This window comes from Cupressus sempervirens, chromosome 2 (assembly GCF_028749045.1).
Source record: "Cupressus sempervirens isolate cs-2001-9-10 chromosome 2, ASM2874904v1, whole genome shotgun sequence".
NCBI classification, from domain to species: Eukaryota; Viridiplantae; Streptophyta; class Pinopsida; order Cupressales; family Cupressaceae; genus Cupressus; species Cupressus sempervirens.
Window position 1 is genome coordinate 750580079 of NC_143119.1, and position 17884 is coordinate 750597962.

Consider the following 17884-nt stretch of genomic DNA (forward strand, 5'->3'; position numbering starts at 1 on the left):
TACACTTCTTGTCGCAAGATGTCCTTTGCATAAATACCATGCCTTTACACAAATTGTTGCTAGGTCAGCTAAGACCATAACACACATTTCCAACTTAGAGTAAACATCTAGGATGTTGGCCCTAATTGGACAAGTAATCATTTTGTAAACAAAATAATTCCTTTCCTTTAATTCCGCTGTCTTGTTTCATTAAAACACAAATATCTCTTTTCCATACAGTCCGTATTGACTTCCTAGGTTATACAAGTCATCATCAACATGTATATTATCTCCATCTAACTTCGCTAGTCATAATATGACGTCAGCAACAAGTTACAAACAAAACAATACACTGTTGTATACCAAATTCATACTTAAACAATTTTTTGAATACCAAAGGCTAAGTATCTTTATTTCTGAGGTTTCCCATATGCATGTACATCATGTGTTGCCATAAATGACAACAATTACATATCCTCATTAGCCAATTGTCAACAAGTACCCCACCTCCACCATTCCACAACCATGTCGCCGCTATAATGGGTACTTGAATTTCTATTTGAATTTTTTACTTTTGAATGTTACTACTAGGTATGTAATATGTTACTATGTTAAATGTTCAGTGGTTCTAGTTCATGTTGCAATTTTGCTATATTCGAGAATTTTATTTTGGTATGTACTACAGAAACATCATTTCATAGCTAACATTTCAGGTTCTATATGTATACTATACAATGCCCCCTCCCTGTCCCATCCACCACTTACTGTCGTCCCCTGCCATCCCGAAAATGAGGCCCATTTTCCCCTATCCTGAAAACTATGAAACCTGACCTATCTTTCAATTGAAGAGTTCTTTTTTCAATTTGTGTGTCATTCTTTGTTAATATCAAATTTGATGAATCAACCGCCAAAACAACACCAATAATATCAACTATAGAATTGCTTTCCATGGCATGAACTTCACTTACTGATATAAAATTGAAATTTTGTTTAGGCATAAAATTGTCTTCCTCCAAGCACAATTCAACTATGGAATTTCCCAATCATTCTTCAAATGGTTAAATTTTTTCTATGCAGGTTTAAGGCTCCATTTTGAGATTCTAAACAGTTTCCCAATCTCTATGCATTCATAAAATTTAATTAAGTTGTGGAGTCGTTCCATTGTGGAGTCGTGGGAGATGGGGCGGCAGTTGGGAGTTTTGTTGACCAGTTGGCATCTTGGGCAGCCTGTCAGTAACATTTACACCCGTCTGCCAACACACTTGAATGGCGTTTCAACTATTCAAATATGTACATGAAAATATACCTGCCGTCCAGCTCAGCACAGCACAGCACACATTTTGAATGGCGTTTCAACTATTCAATATACCTGCCTTCCAGCTCAGCACACGTTTTGACAACCACCACAAGCATCTACAGCACGTAAGCAGCGCTTGGCAGAACTGATAGCATCTGGTTCGTGGGCCCTATTGACGACTAAAGTCGCTGCCGCCTCATAAAGCTTCGATGTGATCACATGCGAGGGGTGGTCTCTTGGCTCCTCCATCAAATCCTCCGCCAAAAGTCTATTCTCATACTGCTGCAAAACGGGATGCATAGTCCAGCTGGTAAAAGCGGAACCCCATGTACAGAAAACAATAGAAGCAGGGCCAAATTTGGTGGTGGCTCTCCCAGCCCACTACTAGAAAAAGTCGAACATCATGCAGTCCGGACAAATCTCCGCCAAAAGCTGAAGGAAATTTAAAACATGATCAAGAAGAAAATCTGAGAAAGGCTTTACACATTGAGAAACAATCCCCAGCCAATCTTGAGAAAAAAAGTTTTGAATATCGTTTCAAATGGCCAGTCCAGTTGGCATCTTTGGCAGCCTGTCCATTCCATAACATTTACACCCGTCTACCAGCACACTTGGAATGGTGTTTCAGAATGATTTGCCACTTCGATGTTGCAAGTTGAACGACCATCAATTTTTTCAAGAACTCTTAAAAGTTTACATTGACGAATGCTTCAACTGTAGAAAGCCTCTCAGCTTAATAAGGGCATCCTGGAATTTTGGCATAACAAATCACAACTCGCTGAGTCCCAAGTTCGAAATGGAGGTGGCTATACATTGTAGTAATCAACATAATTGTCCTGTCAACCTTAGGAAAAGCAGAACCCTCAACAAATCCAAGCTGCCCATACAGAATAACAAATAAGGGCATCTTTGAAAAGAGAGCCACAGAGATTTTGAGGAGAGGGTTGCAGGTCAATGCTGAATATTGGCACTAGCCGACAAAAGAAAAGAGAATTTGGTGACAAATAAGACTTGCACTAGTATTTAAATATCATTTTAAAATAAAGACTAGCCACTCAATAGAAGAACCGTGTATATTTGTGAAAAGAGAAGCGACAGGGCAGATTGAAGGTGACGTATAACCTGAGGAAGTCACTGGTTTCCTTTGAAAAGCCTAAGCTAGCCACCAACCATCCACAAAGGAGGGCACAAAGTTATAGGCATCACACAAAAATTGTTAAGGGCTTGTGAAGCTTGTAGTGCTTCTCAGAAACCTGGGCATCACCATATTGTATGCTTCAGGCACAATTAAGTGTGCACGTGGAAAGCTGTAGAGGCTTTCAAGCCCTTGTATACAAGATGATTCATGATACTGTTACTCAGTCAAAGATTCAGGCATTTGTTGGCCTTGCCAAGAATATTTCTGAAGTGTAAGGAGATTTTGATGTGCTGAGAAGATGACATTCAAATCAGATGATGCAATGAAGACTTCACTTTCAAACTTAAGTCATCTGGGATTCTGGTGCATAGTGGTCATCTGGAAGCTGATTTCAGATGTACATTCTAATCGTATATGCTGCAACAGCTACTGGAGAGTAGCTTCATGCCTCATCAATGTCTTAATTTCTTCCCGCTGTAGAATAAATTTCAGACTTGCTAATATGAATTAATCAATGAGAGAACGAGCTTATCTGTTTTATGATAACAGTCGCTTGGGATTACCATGAATTAATCAATGAGAGAATGAGCTTATTTGTTCTATTATAACAGCAGTTTGGGATATCAAATTTATATCAAAGGTTTAAATCAGTAATTTATACTAATTCATAACAATGCTTTAAAGCATAGTTTGCACACTTGCAGATTACTCTGCAATTAGCAGGTAATCGTCGAGTTTTCTCGGCCGGCGAGTATTTGGATTAAAAACTCACCATTTCAAAAACTCCGCCAGGTCCAAAAACTCGCTGATTTTTCGGCGAGATTTTGGTAAAAACTCGCAACTTTTAAAGGAAAACTCGGCTGCACATTAGCAGGAGCAATATAGGCCAAAAAAAATCAGTTTTGCAACACCAGTTTTCTTAAGTACGACCAAAGGCTTGAAGAAGGGAGAGAAGAAGAGTTCCAAGGTATAGCAATTCAAGGCAGATTTGAGAGAATTTGAAGAGGATTCCAACTAGTTTTAGGAGACAAATCTCTTTCCCAGGTAGGTTTGATGAGATTGTTTTTATACTTTTAAAAGTTGTTCTATTGTTTTCTTGTTGCTTGTAAATGAATTCAAATCATTTGAAAGCACTTCAACTCTACGTTTGAATCATTTGAAAGCCATTCAGCTCTATGTTTGACGACTTTTTTTGAAGAATATGTAAGATTTTTTAAAAACAAACCTTAGTTGTTTGATTAGTTTGTTTAGTTCATAGATCTAAGTTCTAACTTTGTTTATATACGCCACAAACTCCGTGCCCATCTGGATATATAGGCACTTGGCCTATAAATGCAAGAGATCAAGCATGGCAATATGCCTATGAAGCTCCAAATGATGTTGGGAAGGTTATATGTATTCCATGTGAAAAACTTATTTTGGAGACATAAACCGCTTCAAGTACCACCTTGCAAGCATAAACAAACACGATTCAACTCATTGTCGCAAGGTAACTGAAGAAGAAAAAAGATTCATCAATTAAAGAGAACAAATTTCCATAATCCATTATATTGTACTGGTATGTTTCTGGATTCGATTGTGTTAAGATTTTTACCATCAACGTTTCAAATCACACTACGTGATCCATCATCAGGATGAAGAGCAAGAGAAGCACAAAAAATATAGTATATTGCAGATAATGGATGACTCAAGAAAGATATAAAGGGAATAGGCCAAGAAAGATAGCACACACTCCGAGGTTGAAGAAAGAAAATAAATAAAATATAAATATAAATAAAAGAAACATTAAAAAGGGGGGGGGATGGACAGAAGGACAAGGGGGCCAATAAGGGAACACTCCCGAGGACAGATTAGAAGATAAATAAAGGCGACAAAAGAATAAAGGGAAGAATGATGAGAAAAGACACGAGAAGAAATAAGAATATAGAGGAACCACAAAATATGAAATGACTAAGAGCGTACCTCAAAATTTTTTACTAGGACTCAATATGACGAGAATAAAAAGAAGAGAACAATCAGAAATACATAAGCAAGAGACAAGCAATGGTCGAGGAAGAAATTACGCTCTAGCTAATAACTATGCGACAAAATGTATACAAGAGAGGCCAAACCAATAGGAGTGTGTAAAAAATTATATGTGCCAATGTGTGTGTTTAAATATTGAAAGGGTCGAATATATATATATATATGTATGTATGTATAGTATGTAATTATATTAATATTCAAATACATCCATATACATATATATATTAGAATACATGCATATTTATACATTAATATATTTAAATGCACACATATTCATATATATATATAAACAATGCATTATTATATAACTATGAGTGTGTGCGAAAGAGTATGTGAATATATATATACGAGAATCAATATAAAGTAAAAATAAATAAACCAACTAAAAAATAAAAATAAATGAGGAATAAATATGTGCGGGAGTGGATATATATATATATATATGGTATCTATGAAAGTAAAAGAATAAACTAAATAAAATAGGTAAGAAACAGGAAATAAATGCGCGAGAGTGGATATATATATAAATATATATAAGACTGCATATATGCATGTGAACGCCACTATATACAAGAAAACCCAAGCTGAAAAATAGGAACACCACAAAGGGACAAAGACGAGGAAAAGAGACAAGGAGGACATGAAAAGAAAGAAACAAGCAAGAAGGGAACACAAACAAAAGAGACCAAGACCCCAGGAGAACACCCATGCCCCAAGCCCACCAAAAGGTGGTGTACGAGAAGTGTACCCCTAGGAGCTAAGGCTGTTGCTCAGCGCCCACTAGAACCTCGACGCCTAAAAAGACTACTCCACATGGTCAAAGAGAGCCAAGCTAAAAGAAAGAACCAACGAGAAAAGAAGAGACCCAAAGGGAACAACCACCAACAACAAGGCAGACGGAGAGGAGAAACCCAATTGGAGCACAAGGCGAGAAGAACAAAGAGGGAGTGGGAGACCACCTGGGGAGAAGGGGGGCAAGCAAGCAGGAGGGAAGGGGGGGTTGAGAAAGAGGAAGGTCAACCCGCGTGAAGTTGGTCTCTGTCCTTTGCAGCCAGCATTGGCTGCCAAGAGGGGTTAAGGTTCCAACCATCATCACGATTAAGGTTAATGGGGTGTTTGTGGATGCCCTACTTGCAGTTGTTGAAGAGAAAAAATTTAATAGGGAGAGGGCAAAATTAGCTATGAGGGCAGCCATAGTTGAATCTCAAGGAGCTCTTATTGATATTCAAGAAGAAAAAGAAGCACTTGAGAACATAGCGGGATCTCTTTGTGGCCCGCGGATCCACAAACAAAGTGTCTCTTTTGTCGGTTCCACTCCTACATTACCTAATTCTTCATCACCATCCGCATCAAGGATAGAGAGTTATTTTGTGTCCAATAACATAGTTGGATCACAACTATCATTAGAGGGCACTAGATGGAATAAGGAGGTGCATAAGCAAACTAATATTGCAGCAGCTGATTTTTAATTTTTCAACAATCTCTCAATGTATGTGGCTAATAGTCCCTATTTGTTGAATTTGGTGAACGCAATTTCAATATCGGATAAAGGGTTCAAGCCCTCTTCTCAAGAATTTGAGTGCAAGGTTAGTATTTTACTATTTAGTAACTATAAATAATTGAAATCAACTTGAGTTCATTGTTGTATTTTAAATCTTGATTGTTATTTCCTATTTTTTACTAACACTTTATTACACCTAAAATTTGTAAGTTGCTTGACAATGGAGTTAATAGGGCATGAGCATTGATAGACGACCAAAAGAAAGAGTGGAAGAAATATGGTTGCATCATTTTATCTGATGGTTGGATAGATGGAAATAGAACCATTATTAATTTCTAGATTGCTTGCAAAGATGATGTGGTGTTTTGAAAATCTGTTGATGCCTCCAATAAAGTGAAAATGCACACACATTGTCTTTAATGTTGGAGAATATTGTCATGGAAGTGGGAGTAGAGAATGTGGTGCAAGTCATCATAGATAATGCAACAGCCTATGTGGTAGTAGGTAAATTTGATTTTTTATGTTCAATATGAGTCATGAATGTAATACTATGGTATTATTCAATTTAGATTTGATGTAAATATGGAAAGTTTACAACTAATTATTGATTTTTTACTAATCTTTTAGGTAGAATCCTCCATGGGAGGCATCCCACACTTTTTTGGTCACCTTGTGCAGCACATGTCCTTGACCTTTTTTTGGAGGACATAGGAAAACTTGTTGGGTGAGTTAAGTTGTGGAAGATGCAAGGTGAGTCACCAAATATATCTATAATCACCCATGGGTTCTCAGTTTGATAAGAAGGATCACTAAAGACAAAAATTTGGTGAGACCCGCTACCACAAGGTTTGCAACAGTGTTCTTGACGTTGCAAAGTATTATCGACATAATATTGCCTCTGAAACAAATGTTTATGTGTGTTGATTGGGTTGCTTCACCTTACTCAAAGAACCTGAAGAAGAGGTTGTAGCACGAATAGTCTTTGATGATAGTTTTTGTTAGAGTGATAAAGTTTTTTTTCTTATTAAATCATATTGATTTAATTATTAAGTCACTTATTAACTCTATTTCACTTAAGCTAAACTTTGGGCATATAATAATTAATTCTTTTATTAATTATTATCATCATGCAACCCTGTTAGGGTTTTGAACTCCTTTTATAAGGATCGATCTCTTTGCAATTTATTTATTCACTTTTGTTAATAGCAATTTATCTTTTTGCTCATCAAAAATGTCTCGTCTATGGATTTGGGATTTCCAACCTCCATTGCTTTTGCTTCTCTCTTTCTGTGACAGGTGATTCTTGGGTACTATGGGGTTGAGTTTTCATCAACTTCAACATTGTATCAAAGCTCCAAATCTTCATGCCCCTATTCTGTTTACGAGAAGTTTGGCTTGGCTTTTAGATCTGTATTTTTTTTAGAGGGTTTCGGATTTTCAGAATGATTTTTTTGGATCTAGGGGGTCACTGATTTTCGGGTCACTTTGAGCCTAAACTAACATCATCGTCAAGCTCAGAGCGCCCAAAAACCCCTATTTTCATACAAAATTTGTCCAATTTGGACACAATTGGAATCTGAGGCAAAAAAAATATTGCTCCTAGATTGGGCATGTTTCCCAAGGCTATGATTTTATGATTTTTTGGCACGGAAATCAAGGTTTTCTATCACATTAATTGAGGATTTTGTACAAAAATAAAAGTTTTGCACAGAAATCAAGGCAATTTCTGGAACAGAACTGACGCAATTTTTGAGGCAATCTTGGTATGTAGTCGTCATGCTTCTTGAGACGATTTTGGTATGAACCCTTCATGCTTCCTGAGATAGTTCTGGTACGAATTGGCATGTTTCCCGATATAATTTATGGTGTTGTCAGACACATTTCCCGAGGCATTTTGGCATGGGTTCTGAGGCAGTGATTTTATTTTGCCCTTCTAACTCTTTTTTAGCTACCTATGGTTTTTTGGTCGTAACTTGCTCATCTAAACTCTGTTTTCCGCAAACGAGATATCGTCAAAAAGCTGATTCCGAGCTCATTGTGATGGTGAATTCATTTGGATTTTTGATGTTGTTTCGTTGTCAATTTATGCATTCAAAGTCAAAGGTTCTATTTTGCACTCCGGGAGACATCTTGAGACATTCTATTTTTCAGATTCTGCTTCAGGCACATCCCATTTAGTTTTTTGCTTTAATTGCATTCTAGTGGATATCTTGAATGTTTCAAGTCCAGAGATCAATTTTGTTGCTTCAGATGATTTTTCATGAGTTGTATTATATCTTGTATCAGCCTTATGTCTCTTTTGATCTTTGTTGACATCCTTTTGTAGTAATTTTGCAAACGCACTGAGATAAAGTGTCATTCTATTGCATTTCAAGATCTTGCACATCTTTGTGTTTTGTTGTACTCGCACTACTTATAATGTGCCTTGGGAGGTTTCGTGTTGGCCATATTCGTCATCATCCTTTGTCAAGTGAGTGTTTCTTCCACGACATTAGCCTCATGATGTATCGATGACACGTCTCATTATAGGTATTTGTACTTCTTTTGCAATTTTGATGTTCCTAGTTCTTCTTTCTGTGGGAAATACATCATTAGTTTCAATGTTCATGTCTTACCTCTCAGCATTATAGGGGGGTTATGTTGATTCTATTGCTTTCTTGGTTCAATGGACTGAGCTATGTATTTAGTATTTGATCCTATGTACTAGGCAATTGCAGTGGTTGGATACCTATGAATTTCAGTGAGATGGATCATTTACCATATAGACATTCTTTCATTCCTTTTTTTGGAGGCCATGGAGATACCTTCCATCCTTGATTGATCAGCTCTTCAAACTTAGCCTTCTCTACCTGGTCATGTTCTATATATAGTGGAGGTTCTTTAGATCAGCAGTTTGGCAATGTTTGCAGCTTCATGCTTCAATGGTGTTCTTCATGATCATCTTTTGTTCCTATCTTCTAGGACATTCCCTAGTTTGGATTAGATCTACTATTTTTGCACTCAAGCCCTAGGCCAAACATCTCTATGTGCTTGGTAATGTCTAGAGTGAATTGAAGTAGCAATAGCACTTCGGGGGTGGATAAAACCAATCTATTGGTGGATTGTGGTCTCATATTGATCCCTTCAAGTATTCCAATTGGTCTGGTAGCCTGAGCAATTGCCTGGTTAGGACTTCCTTTGTAAACCTAGTCATTATGTCTAAATGTGGGAAGTTGCTACATTTTTGGTAAGGAACTCACCTAATAAGTTTGGAATCTAAAGCTTTGTCCAAAAGGGTATCATTATATGTGATTTATTTTCTGGATCTTTTGGAACATTTTCAAACTAAATCCCCTTTTCCTCGTTAATAGGGCTAATTGGGGCTCCTAGGCCTAATAGGCAATATTGCAAATTTTGATCTTTGGGAACAAGATGATCTAACCAAACCCACTAGTTTGAGTTTGATAGATGCTAAGGAACCTTTCCACTCCCCTATAACCTCATAGGTTCCAAGTTCAAGCAAGAACCTATTATTTAGAGATTTTGTGCTTTAGGACCTAGTTATGCAACTTTGGGTACCTAGGTCATGTTTGTGAGCAAGTGTGTTGTAAAGGTGTAGAGCCCTCTCTTGACTCTATTTTGGAGTGTTCGAAAGTGTAGCAAGGCCACACCACATCATTACTGCTGATTAAGGGAGAGCTCTGCATCATAATTCTTATTCCAAGTTCATAGTTTTTGACCTTATCAAACACTTTACACAAAGGGATATCTTGCAGATTACTTCTAATATGCTTAACTTCAATTGGTAACAATAGAAATGCTTGCAAAAGTCTTCAAAAACATCTAAACATTGTATTAGAATGAAAATGAAAATGATCGATTACAATCATTGAGTGATGGCCAAGACTCTTAACTTACAAAGGAATGTTCTTTAGAAGCTCTCTCATACCAAGTTGACCTCAATGAGGTTTGAACATAATTATACCAATGTGAAAGATTGAATGGCTCTCACCCAAACAGCTGCAACCTTTTAGAGAATCTTTCACCACCTCAATTATGCTTATCAATGGGAGTGATCGTTCCCAATGACTAATGGCGTAGCTTTGTAGAAAGCCTTGGATCCATAAATGAACATATCAAAGCAATTGTCATGAACTCGATGAACAAAATCTTAATTGTGCCCCCCATTTTTACTTTTTCTCCAAGAGGAGGCAGAACCTTCAAGAAGCTTCTAGGAACATTGAGGTGGAACTTTCAAGAAGCTTCTAGAGACATGAGGGGGTGTGTCCTTCAAGAAGCTTCAAGAAACGTAAGGAGAAGCTTCTAGGAACATGAGGAGGTGGACCCTTCAAGAAGCTTCTAGAGACATGAGGAGGTGGGTTCTTCAAGAAGCTTCTAGAAATATAAGGAGAAGCTTCTAGGAACATGAGGAGGTGAATCCTTCTAGAGACATTTTATTTTGTTGTTTTAGCATTAATTAAATATAAGACTATCTTTTAATAGTCATATAGTTGATAACCTTATAATTAATTGATTTCTCCCTTGTTTCTCCTCTTAGCCTTTGAAGAATGATAAGCTAAAAACTCCACTGAGAGGCTAAAAAGATGAGGACATTACATACAGTGAATGGTCCTAAAATCTAAAGGCCTCCTAGAGATATAGCACCAAGCACATCTGATCAATGTACTTGAAAAAGGAGGAAAAAGACTAAGTCTCCTAGAACAAGTAGGAGAAAGAATTAAAAATATTTTGAAAGGAAGCATTAAAACTTTTGGACTTCCCTGGTGTGCAACAATCATAAACTTCAAACTTCTTAATCAAATCACTAGCCATGAATCAAATCACTAGCCATGAATATAATAGTGCATATCAAGAGAACAATGCACTTATATGAAAATATCCTTCTTTAGGAGACCTGACCCTATTAGGGGTTGATTCAATGCATTTAGTATATTTGGCCCTATTAAATGATTGAACCCCTATTAGAAGGTTCCCAAGCCTATTAGGAGTTGTTGGGAACAAAAGGCTCACTCCTATAGCACACCGCTCAAAGATGAAGTTTAAAGCCACCTTCAAAAGACACACTGTCTGAAAGAGTAAAGATTAAAGCCACCTTTGTTGAACTGATTGAATGACAACTCAATTGCCTTTACAATTCCAATGAAGGGCAGTAGGAATGATAATGGATTCTACTCGTACCTCTACCAAAGCAGTTGAGAATCCTTTAGATTTGCCTTGATCTCTAGCATCAAGGCTCGCACATATACTCTCATTCCACACTTTTCAACCAAGGAAATTACTTTCTTTTATACAAGTTACAAACAAGCAATTAGGTCAACCTACTAGGATTTCCACAATGTAAAAATAATTATATAAACCAATGGTAAGGGATACACGCCACCTTTAGCAAAAGAAAACAACATTACAATTAGCAAAATATGCACTAATTAAGACGACATGCTAGCAATCATCACAACATCAACCAAATGAACCACAAATCCCGAAGCGTGCACTACTCCAAGTCTTCTACCATGCATTATGCTCACAAACCTCAAGTCCAACTTGCCAACAACTTATACCCAAAATACAGCAACTATCTCTGGCATATTTCTTTGCCAATAGCTTGCAACCAATCTTCACCAAAACATTTGTAACTAACTCAAACCATCACATAAAGAGCTACGACCGTAGACATGACGTCTACACTCATTCTGCAACACATATCCAAGCTCGCATAATTAAGAATGTCATACATTGTCCATATTGATCTAATCAACACACAGAATCTGAGTCTGTCTAACTCCTGAACATATGTTCACATCAATGACAAAACCTGCATGTCAACACCTCAATAATCTCCCCAATACTCAACACTTGGAGGATTACTCCATTTCCCATTGCCTAAAAAAAGGCAACATGATGGCAAATCTCCTATTGAACAGGGGTACTGAGCAGTTAAAAGCTATTATTTTAGGCAAGCAGTTAAAAGGATTGGAGGATCCCAGAATCCTCCATCAATATGCAAACAAGGCAAGCCTTGTTCAAGATAAAGCCTGGGAAAAATTATCAGCAGCTATGTTACTGACCTAATTCCATAAAATGCTATGTTCCACGGGGACGCATCCCCTATGCTTTTTGGCTCATACCCATTCCGGGGACAAAACGGGGAAGCGGGGACGGATTTTTGCCATCCCCAAAGCTGTCCCCTTTTTGCCAAATTCGGAAACATCCCCGAAACGGCAAAAAAAAATGGGCAAGAAACTTGGGAATGGTCAGTAGTACCGGGGACGGCCTTGTCGTCCCCTAGCCATCCCCGAAACTTCTAGCCATCCACTTTTTCCAGCTGGTCGAGTAAAGGCAAAACGATAAATTTTACCTTTTGTGCGGGTCCGTAGTTGTCTTAAAGGCCTAATAAAAATGTGCAAACCATATTTATCCATTAAAACACTAAAACACTAACTCTTCTATTCATTTTAAAATATGATGTACTTGCTAAGAGGGAAAAAGAATAGAGCAACAACAGTAGCAGCAGTGAGGAAAGATTGTATTTAATATTTCTATTTACTACTTACCATTTTAGTTGCACTTCTCTTTATTCCATTCTGATTTCATTCATAATACTTAAAGACTTTAGGCATTTTGATTTCACTGCGTATGTATGTGATATGTATTAATCTATGTTCCCCCGAGTTTCTGAAACGGGGACGGCAAGGGACAACTGGACGGGTTTTCGGGATGGCAAAAAAAATTGCCAATTTCGGGGATGGGGGGAACGACAAACGGGGACGGCAAAAATGACATTTCTATTAAATTTTTTTTAATTTTTTGTGTGTTAAAAATTTGGGGACAGATACAAGTCCCCAATGAAGTCCCTAGGACGGGGACGGGGACGCTGGCTTTTTTTTGGGGGGGGGGGGATGCATCCCCGGGGAACATAGGTATTAATGGAGGTAACTAATATTTGGCATTTGATAATTTTCCATGTATTGATCTTCTAAAATGTCTATGGTGAATGGTTTATCAATTTATGATACGCATACTTGAATTTTGTCTCTCTATATAAAAAAATCCCCTATGTTTTTAATCGCCGTCCCCTAAGGTCCTGTCCCCTAAATTTTGGCTTTGACCCGTCCCCGTACCGGAAACACACCCCCATCCCCTAAAACATCCACATCTCAGGAACTATGTGGAGCATAGATAAAATGCTGTTGGTTTTCATTTAATCACAAGCTCTTTCTCCTCCATCAATGCTACAGCCACCACATTGTATTTCAATAATCAAATTGCTATACTCGACAATGAAAACTGTAATACTAGGTTTGAGCATTCATCAAATGACATTTATCAGTGAAATCTCATCAACTCGGCTTCAAAGGCTGTCCTTCTCCAAGAGGAGGATGTGCATGAGACCAAAGAAGAAATTGTTGGCCAACAGAATATTTCAGAGGTATCTTCAACTTTTGTAATCGAGTTGCTTATGATCACAGGAGATAAAGAGTAACAAAATCACTGAGTAAATTCTACTTATAGAAAAAGTTCAGAATGGGCTTGCAGAACATCGTGGACAAAGATAATCCCACCAAACGCCCCTCATTACCACGCATTGGTTACCATTTTTGTGAGCTGGCCTCTATTCATAATATTTAGGGCCTTCAAGGCTTATATATTAGTTAAGATCAAGGAACTGAACTGAATTCAGAGTGTTCTTCAGCATAGCAGTGCACTAGAAGGCTATCAGCCTTCAGTGGTGATGGCAGATCTCTCTCTCAGACTATGAAGTCTCCCTCCCAGCAGGAAAGGTTCAATGTGGAAGGCTAAGGAAGGCATAAAATTTCTGACATAATGAAGTGCACTTGCCAAGCACGAGGCTGTTTCTTTTACCCTAACTCTGCAAATTAACAAATCATGGTCTTGCCTATTGGAGGGTTAATTATATGCTTATATGTCTTCTGGTTCTCTCCTTTTTATAAAGAGTTAAGGGGATGCTGTCAAAAGTGTCCTCCCATATGTTGTTGGTTAGTTGGATTCCATAGAAACAAGCTATGATCTTAATCTCTGCAAGTTTGTGAGCAACTGTTGGTATGTAATAACTAACTAATTGAAACAGTGTCCTCTGTGGGTTTGTGGTGTCATGGATGATCTGATGATGTCAAGTATTTTACTGGTCGCACTTACTTTCAAACAGCATCCATAATTTTCCTATTATACTACAGAATCTATAATCTGTTTATTTTTTGCATTAACCTAAGTCCGTAAGAACAGACCACACAGTGTTTCCAATACTACAAATTGAAATCAGAAAAAACAATCTGCACAATAAATTTGTTTAAAGGGCCAAAATTTTACTCAAAAAACCAAAACACACACAATAATAATATGCAACAAGTTTGCATTCTACAATATTTACAATAATCTGGTGGAAGAACTACTCAATTTTAAGCTTTGAATATTTTACTCAAACAACAGAACCAGTGGAATGATCAAGCGCAACAAGTTTATACTTCAGAATTTGGATGAAAGAAATTGATAAAAAAAGGTCTATATTTTCTGTTACAGGTCAAGCTTTAATGAATTTACTCAAAAAAACAACAGAACATTCATTTGTCAGAAGCTACAAGTTCAGACCCCATAAATTGTCCAGAAAATTCGTGAAAAGGGCATCTAAAATTTACAGCAAACACCATGTGAGGTTCTGCTGAAATCTAAGTAGTTGAAGTGTTCCTTTGGAAATTTAAAACTGTAACAAAAGGATAATTTAGGATAATTTGCTATTTTAGTGGATCAGCTACTATTTAGGAATTACTATGAGAAAAAGGGGGCTGGAAGTAAGCAGCGACTGCATACTGCCAAAACACCATGTGCCTCCACAAATAAGCTTTTCTCTTTTTTTAGTATTTTATTTCGATTGTTTCTCAGTGCACCAATTATTATAATGCAAATTCTAATGTATCTGCTTAAAAATAGGCAAAAAATAAACATTTATGAGCCCACCAACTCCACAAACATTTGTGGATTCCTAGATCATTTCAGTGGTGGCCTTCGCTGGTCGGTAGCTCACAGGCCTCATGCCTCACTGGGTTGCCTCGCAGGTTTGAACCCTCCATAAAAAAGAATATCTCTTAAAAAGGTTGAACAGTCACTACTAGCTAAAATAAGCTACACAACCGCATGAGAACATGCCCTAACCCTATTTCTACTAAAATTTACACAGTTGGAGTGTTCCCATGAGGATTTTCAATCATAGGAAAAGAATAAATTGGAATCTCTTTTTATTTTAGTGTAGCAGCTACTGTTTAGGAATTGAAATTAAGTTTTGGAAAAGTGGGGGCTGAAAATAAACAGCAACTGCTTATTGAGAACATGTTAGGTAGCTCCACAGATATCTTTCCCTCTTGTTTTTGGATTTTTTCTGTGAAAAAACAACTTATTGATTTTATTCCCAAATACAATTGAATACAAAATAAGAGGGAAAATTAAATATTCATGGATCACTGGCTCCACTAATTTACTCATACAAATAAACAGAGCCACCGGTTTAACTCCTACAACTTGTTTTAAAAAATGATTATAAAGGCCTTTATGATTTATTGTGATTTAAGCTTTAAATATTTTTTAATCAAATGATAAAATAAGGAGCAGTCGAGGCAGAGGCAGCAAGTTTAAACTCCAATATTTCCGAAAGAAATGGTCAACGAAGCCTCTAAATTCTACTACAGTAATATCTTGAACGACAAAAATGAATGAAGGAGTTCTAATGACTTCCACGAGAAAGCAGTCTAACGGACCCAGCGTCAAAACCTAAAATATGTTCGTGTACTCTTCAATGTCAGCTCTACAGATTTAAACCCCACAATTTACGCATAAAAAGGGTGAAAAGAAATGGAAAAACAATCTAGATCTAATAACACTAAAATTAAAAAATGTTCGACTGAAACAACAAATTCGACATGACAACAGAAACTGCAAGTTCAAAATCCGCACCAACATAAACTTAAAGGCCTTTAAAATCTCTAGGTTTAAGTTCAACCCCTAAGCAGGAACGACCAGATCAAATTAAACGACCGAGGACGACAAATATTAATTTGATTTGGGCTACAAGTGGTCTACACTTCAAAAGATAAAAGGATCACAACAAGACAACCGCAACTTCAAAACGTGCAAAAATTTGACCTACTCGCCCAAAATTACCGTCTGCGATTTCAGGAAAATTACGGCCTTGTCTCCAGAATTAGGAGTTCTCAGCACGCCGTCGCCATGAGTTCCCTCCACCACGGTCGTGGGCTGAACCTCCCCTCTCACAATAACCAACTGCTCTGCTCCTTGGTCTTCAGATAGAAGTGTCCTCAAGTCTCTAATGCGCGAGACGGGCGTTGCCTGTACTTTGGTGAGAGCCTTTGAACTTGAATTGTACTTGAGACAAGTACTTATGGCGATGGCTGCAAGCCCCAGCCCCAGCACAGCGCCATCTCCCGCCAGGGCTACGCGGGTAATTGCCTGCAATATCTCTTGATCGTGGGACGCCATTTTACAAATTCTTCACTCTCCTGCTGATGGATTTTCGGCAGCTCGCCGCATCTTACTGAATTCCTTCTTTCAAATGGCCGCCCCTGAGAGAATTTAAGCTCCCCTTGCAGAGTCCGTGGCTTCGTTGCAATGATGTGTATTTTTTGAATTTAGCTCGTCCTGGACGTTCTACCATTATTAAGTATTTTGTCCGAAAATTCCCAGAAGATTTCGGTCGGGATTATAATGGTGAGTTTTATATTTTAAAATCCCTATTTAAGATAGATTATTTTGGAAGACGAATGAATGAGTGTTTTTCCTATTAAACTTTTTATAGTGAATTTCAAGAACCAAGCTCGCTAAACTATGAAGCCTTGTTTTTTTTGGTTTTTTCACATGGTTTAGGTTGCTTTGTTCCCATTGTATTATATGTATGGTCTTCTATATTGCACTACCATATTGTATTTATTGCATGATTTATGCCTCTTAATAGCTTCGGTTAACTTTGTGCTACTCATCAATGTTAGCATTAGAGTTTTAGATCATGGTACCTTCAAACAAACAGCGTCATGAATTCATTTTAAAGGTATTTCACAAGGTACAACATCTAGTTCTCTTCATGTTATTTTGGCTTTCTAAGATTTTGCCAGTGTTTATGATTGGCTAGAAAAGTATAATTTGATAGGATATGTTGTGAGGAGGCTTCCAAGTTATTCCTAAAAGCATGTTGTGTGATTGGGTTGTCAAAGCCTAGGCCTCTCATAAGGTTTGACTTGATGTTGTCTAGAATCTCACCAAGAGTTCCATTTTGTTTCTCTTTTCCAACCCTCTCATATTGAGGGTATCCTTAAGAATGGGCCCTAATTTGTTATGTCATCCTAATTTATTATCTAGTAATGGTCATGAGACATTACAATTTATGAGGAGAAAAAGATTATAGTCCATGTCTTGATAGAGTTTTTAGTCTACTTTTGTCATTTTGATTGTTCTTGCAAATTATTGCCCAAACCCTTGACAAGGTGGTTTGCATGGAGCCTAGTTGTTTTTCCATGCTCATCCCCAAAAAAGGGTTTGTAGAGAAATTGATTTTTCTTGAGATCTCAAAGAGACCATTAATATTTAGGTTGGTGACCAATGCTTCTCTCAATGAGTGCTTTATCTGAACCTGTCAACACCTACTATCGATGGAAATTTAGCTAAGAATTGTTCTTACTTTGTGTGGGTTTGCACTCCCCAAACTACTATGGTGGTTTTTGCTCAATCCTCTTTATTGCATCGCTCTTGTATCCAACTTTAGATTTCTCACAAAATAGCATCTCCTCTATTGGGGACAAGGATGTCATGCAAGCATTTGATTCATGAGTTACATCTCATAGAATGCGCAAGGTCTAACTAACCTCACCAAGAAGTATTTTGCAAGGGAAACTAGACTAAAGTATTCTTGTATTGATGTGTTTTATCT

At 37.4% G+C, this 17884-nt stretch overlaps 1 protein-coding gene across 1 annotated transcript in view; it reads right to left on the bottom strand.

Annotated features, from left to right (window-relative positions):
- The window catches only part of SPL2 (E3 Ubiquitin ligase family protein), a 99158-nt gene extending 82485 nt beyond the window's left edge, over positions 1–16673 (bottom strand). The window contains exon 1 of the mRNA XM_089815359.1: positions 16108–16673. Coding sequence (XP_089671485.1) covers positions 16108–16443 — 336 coding nt within the window. The 5' untranslated portion in view covers positions 16444–16673. The remainder of the gene's footprint in view (positions 1–16107) is intronic.
- Positions 16674–17884: the final 1211 nt, after the last annotated feature.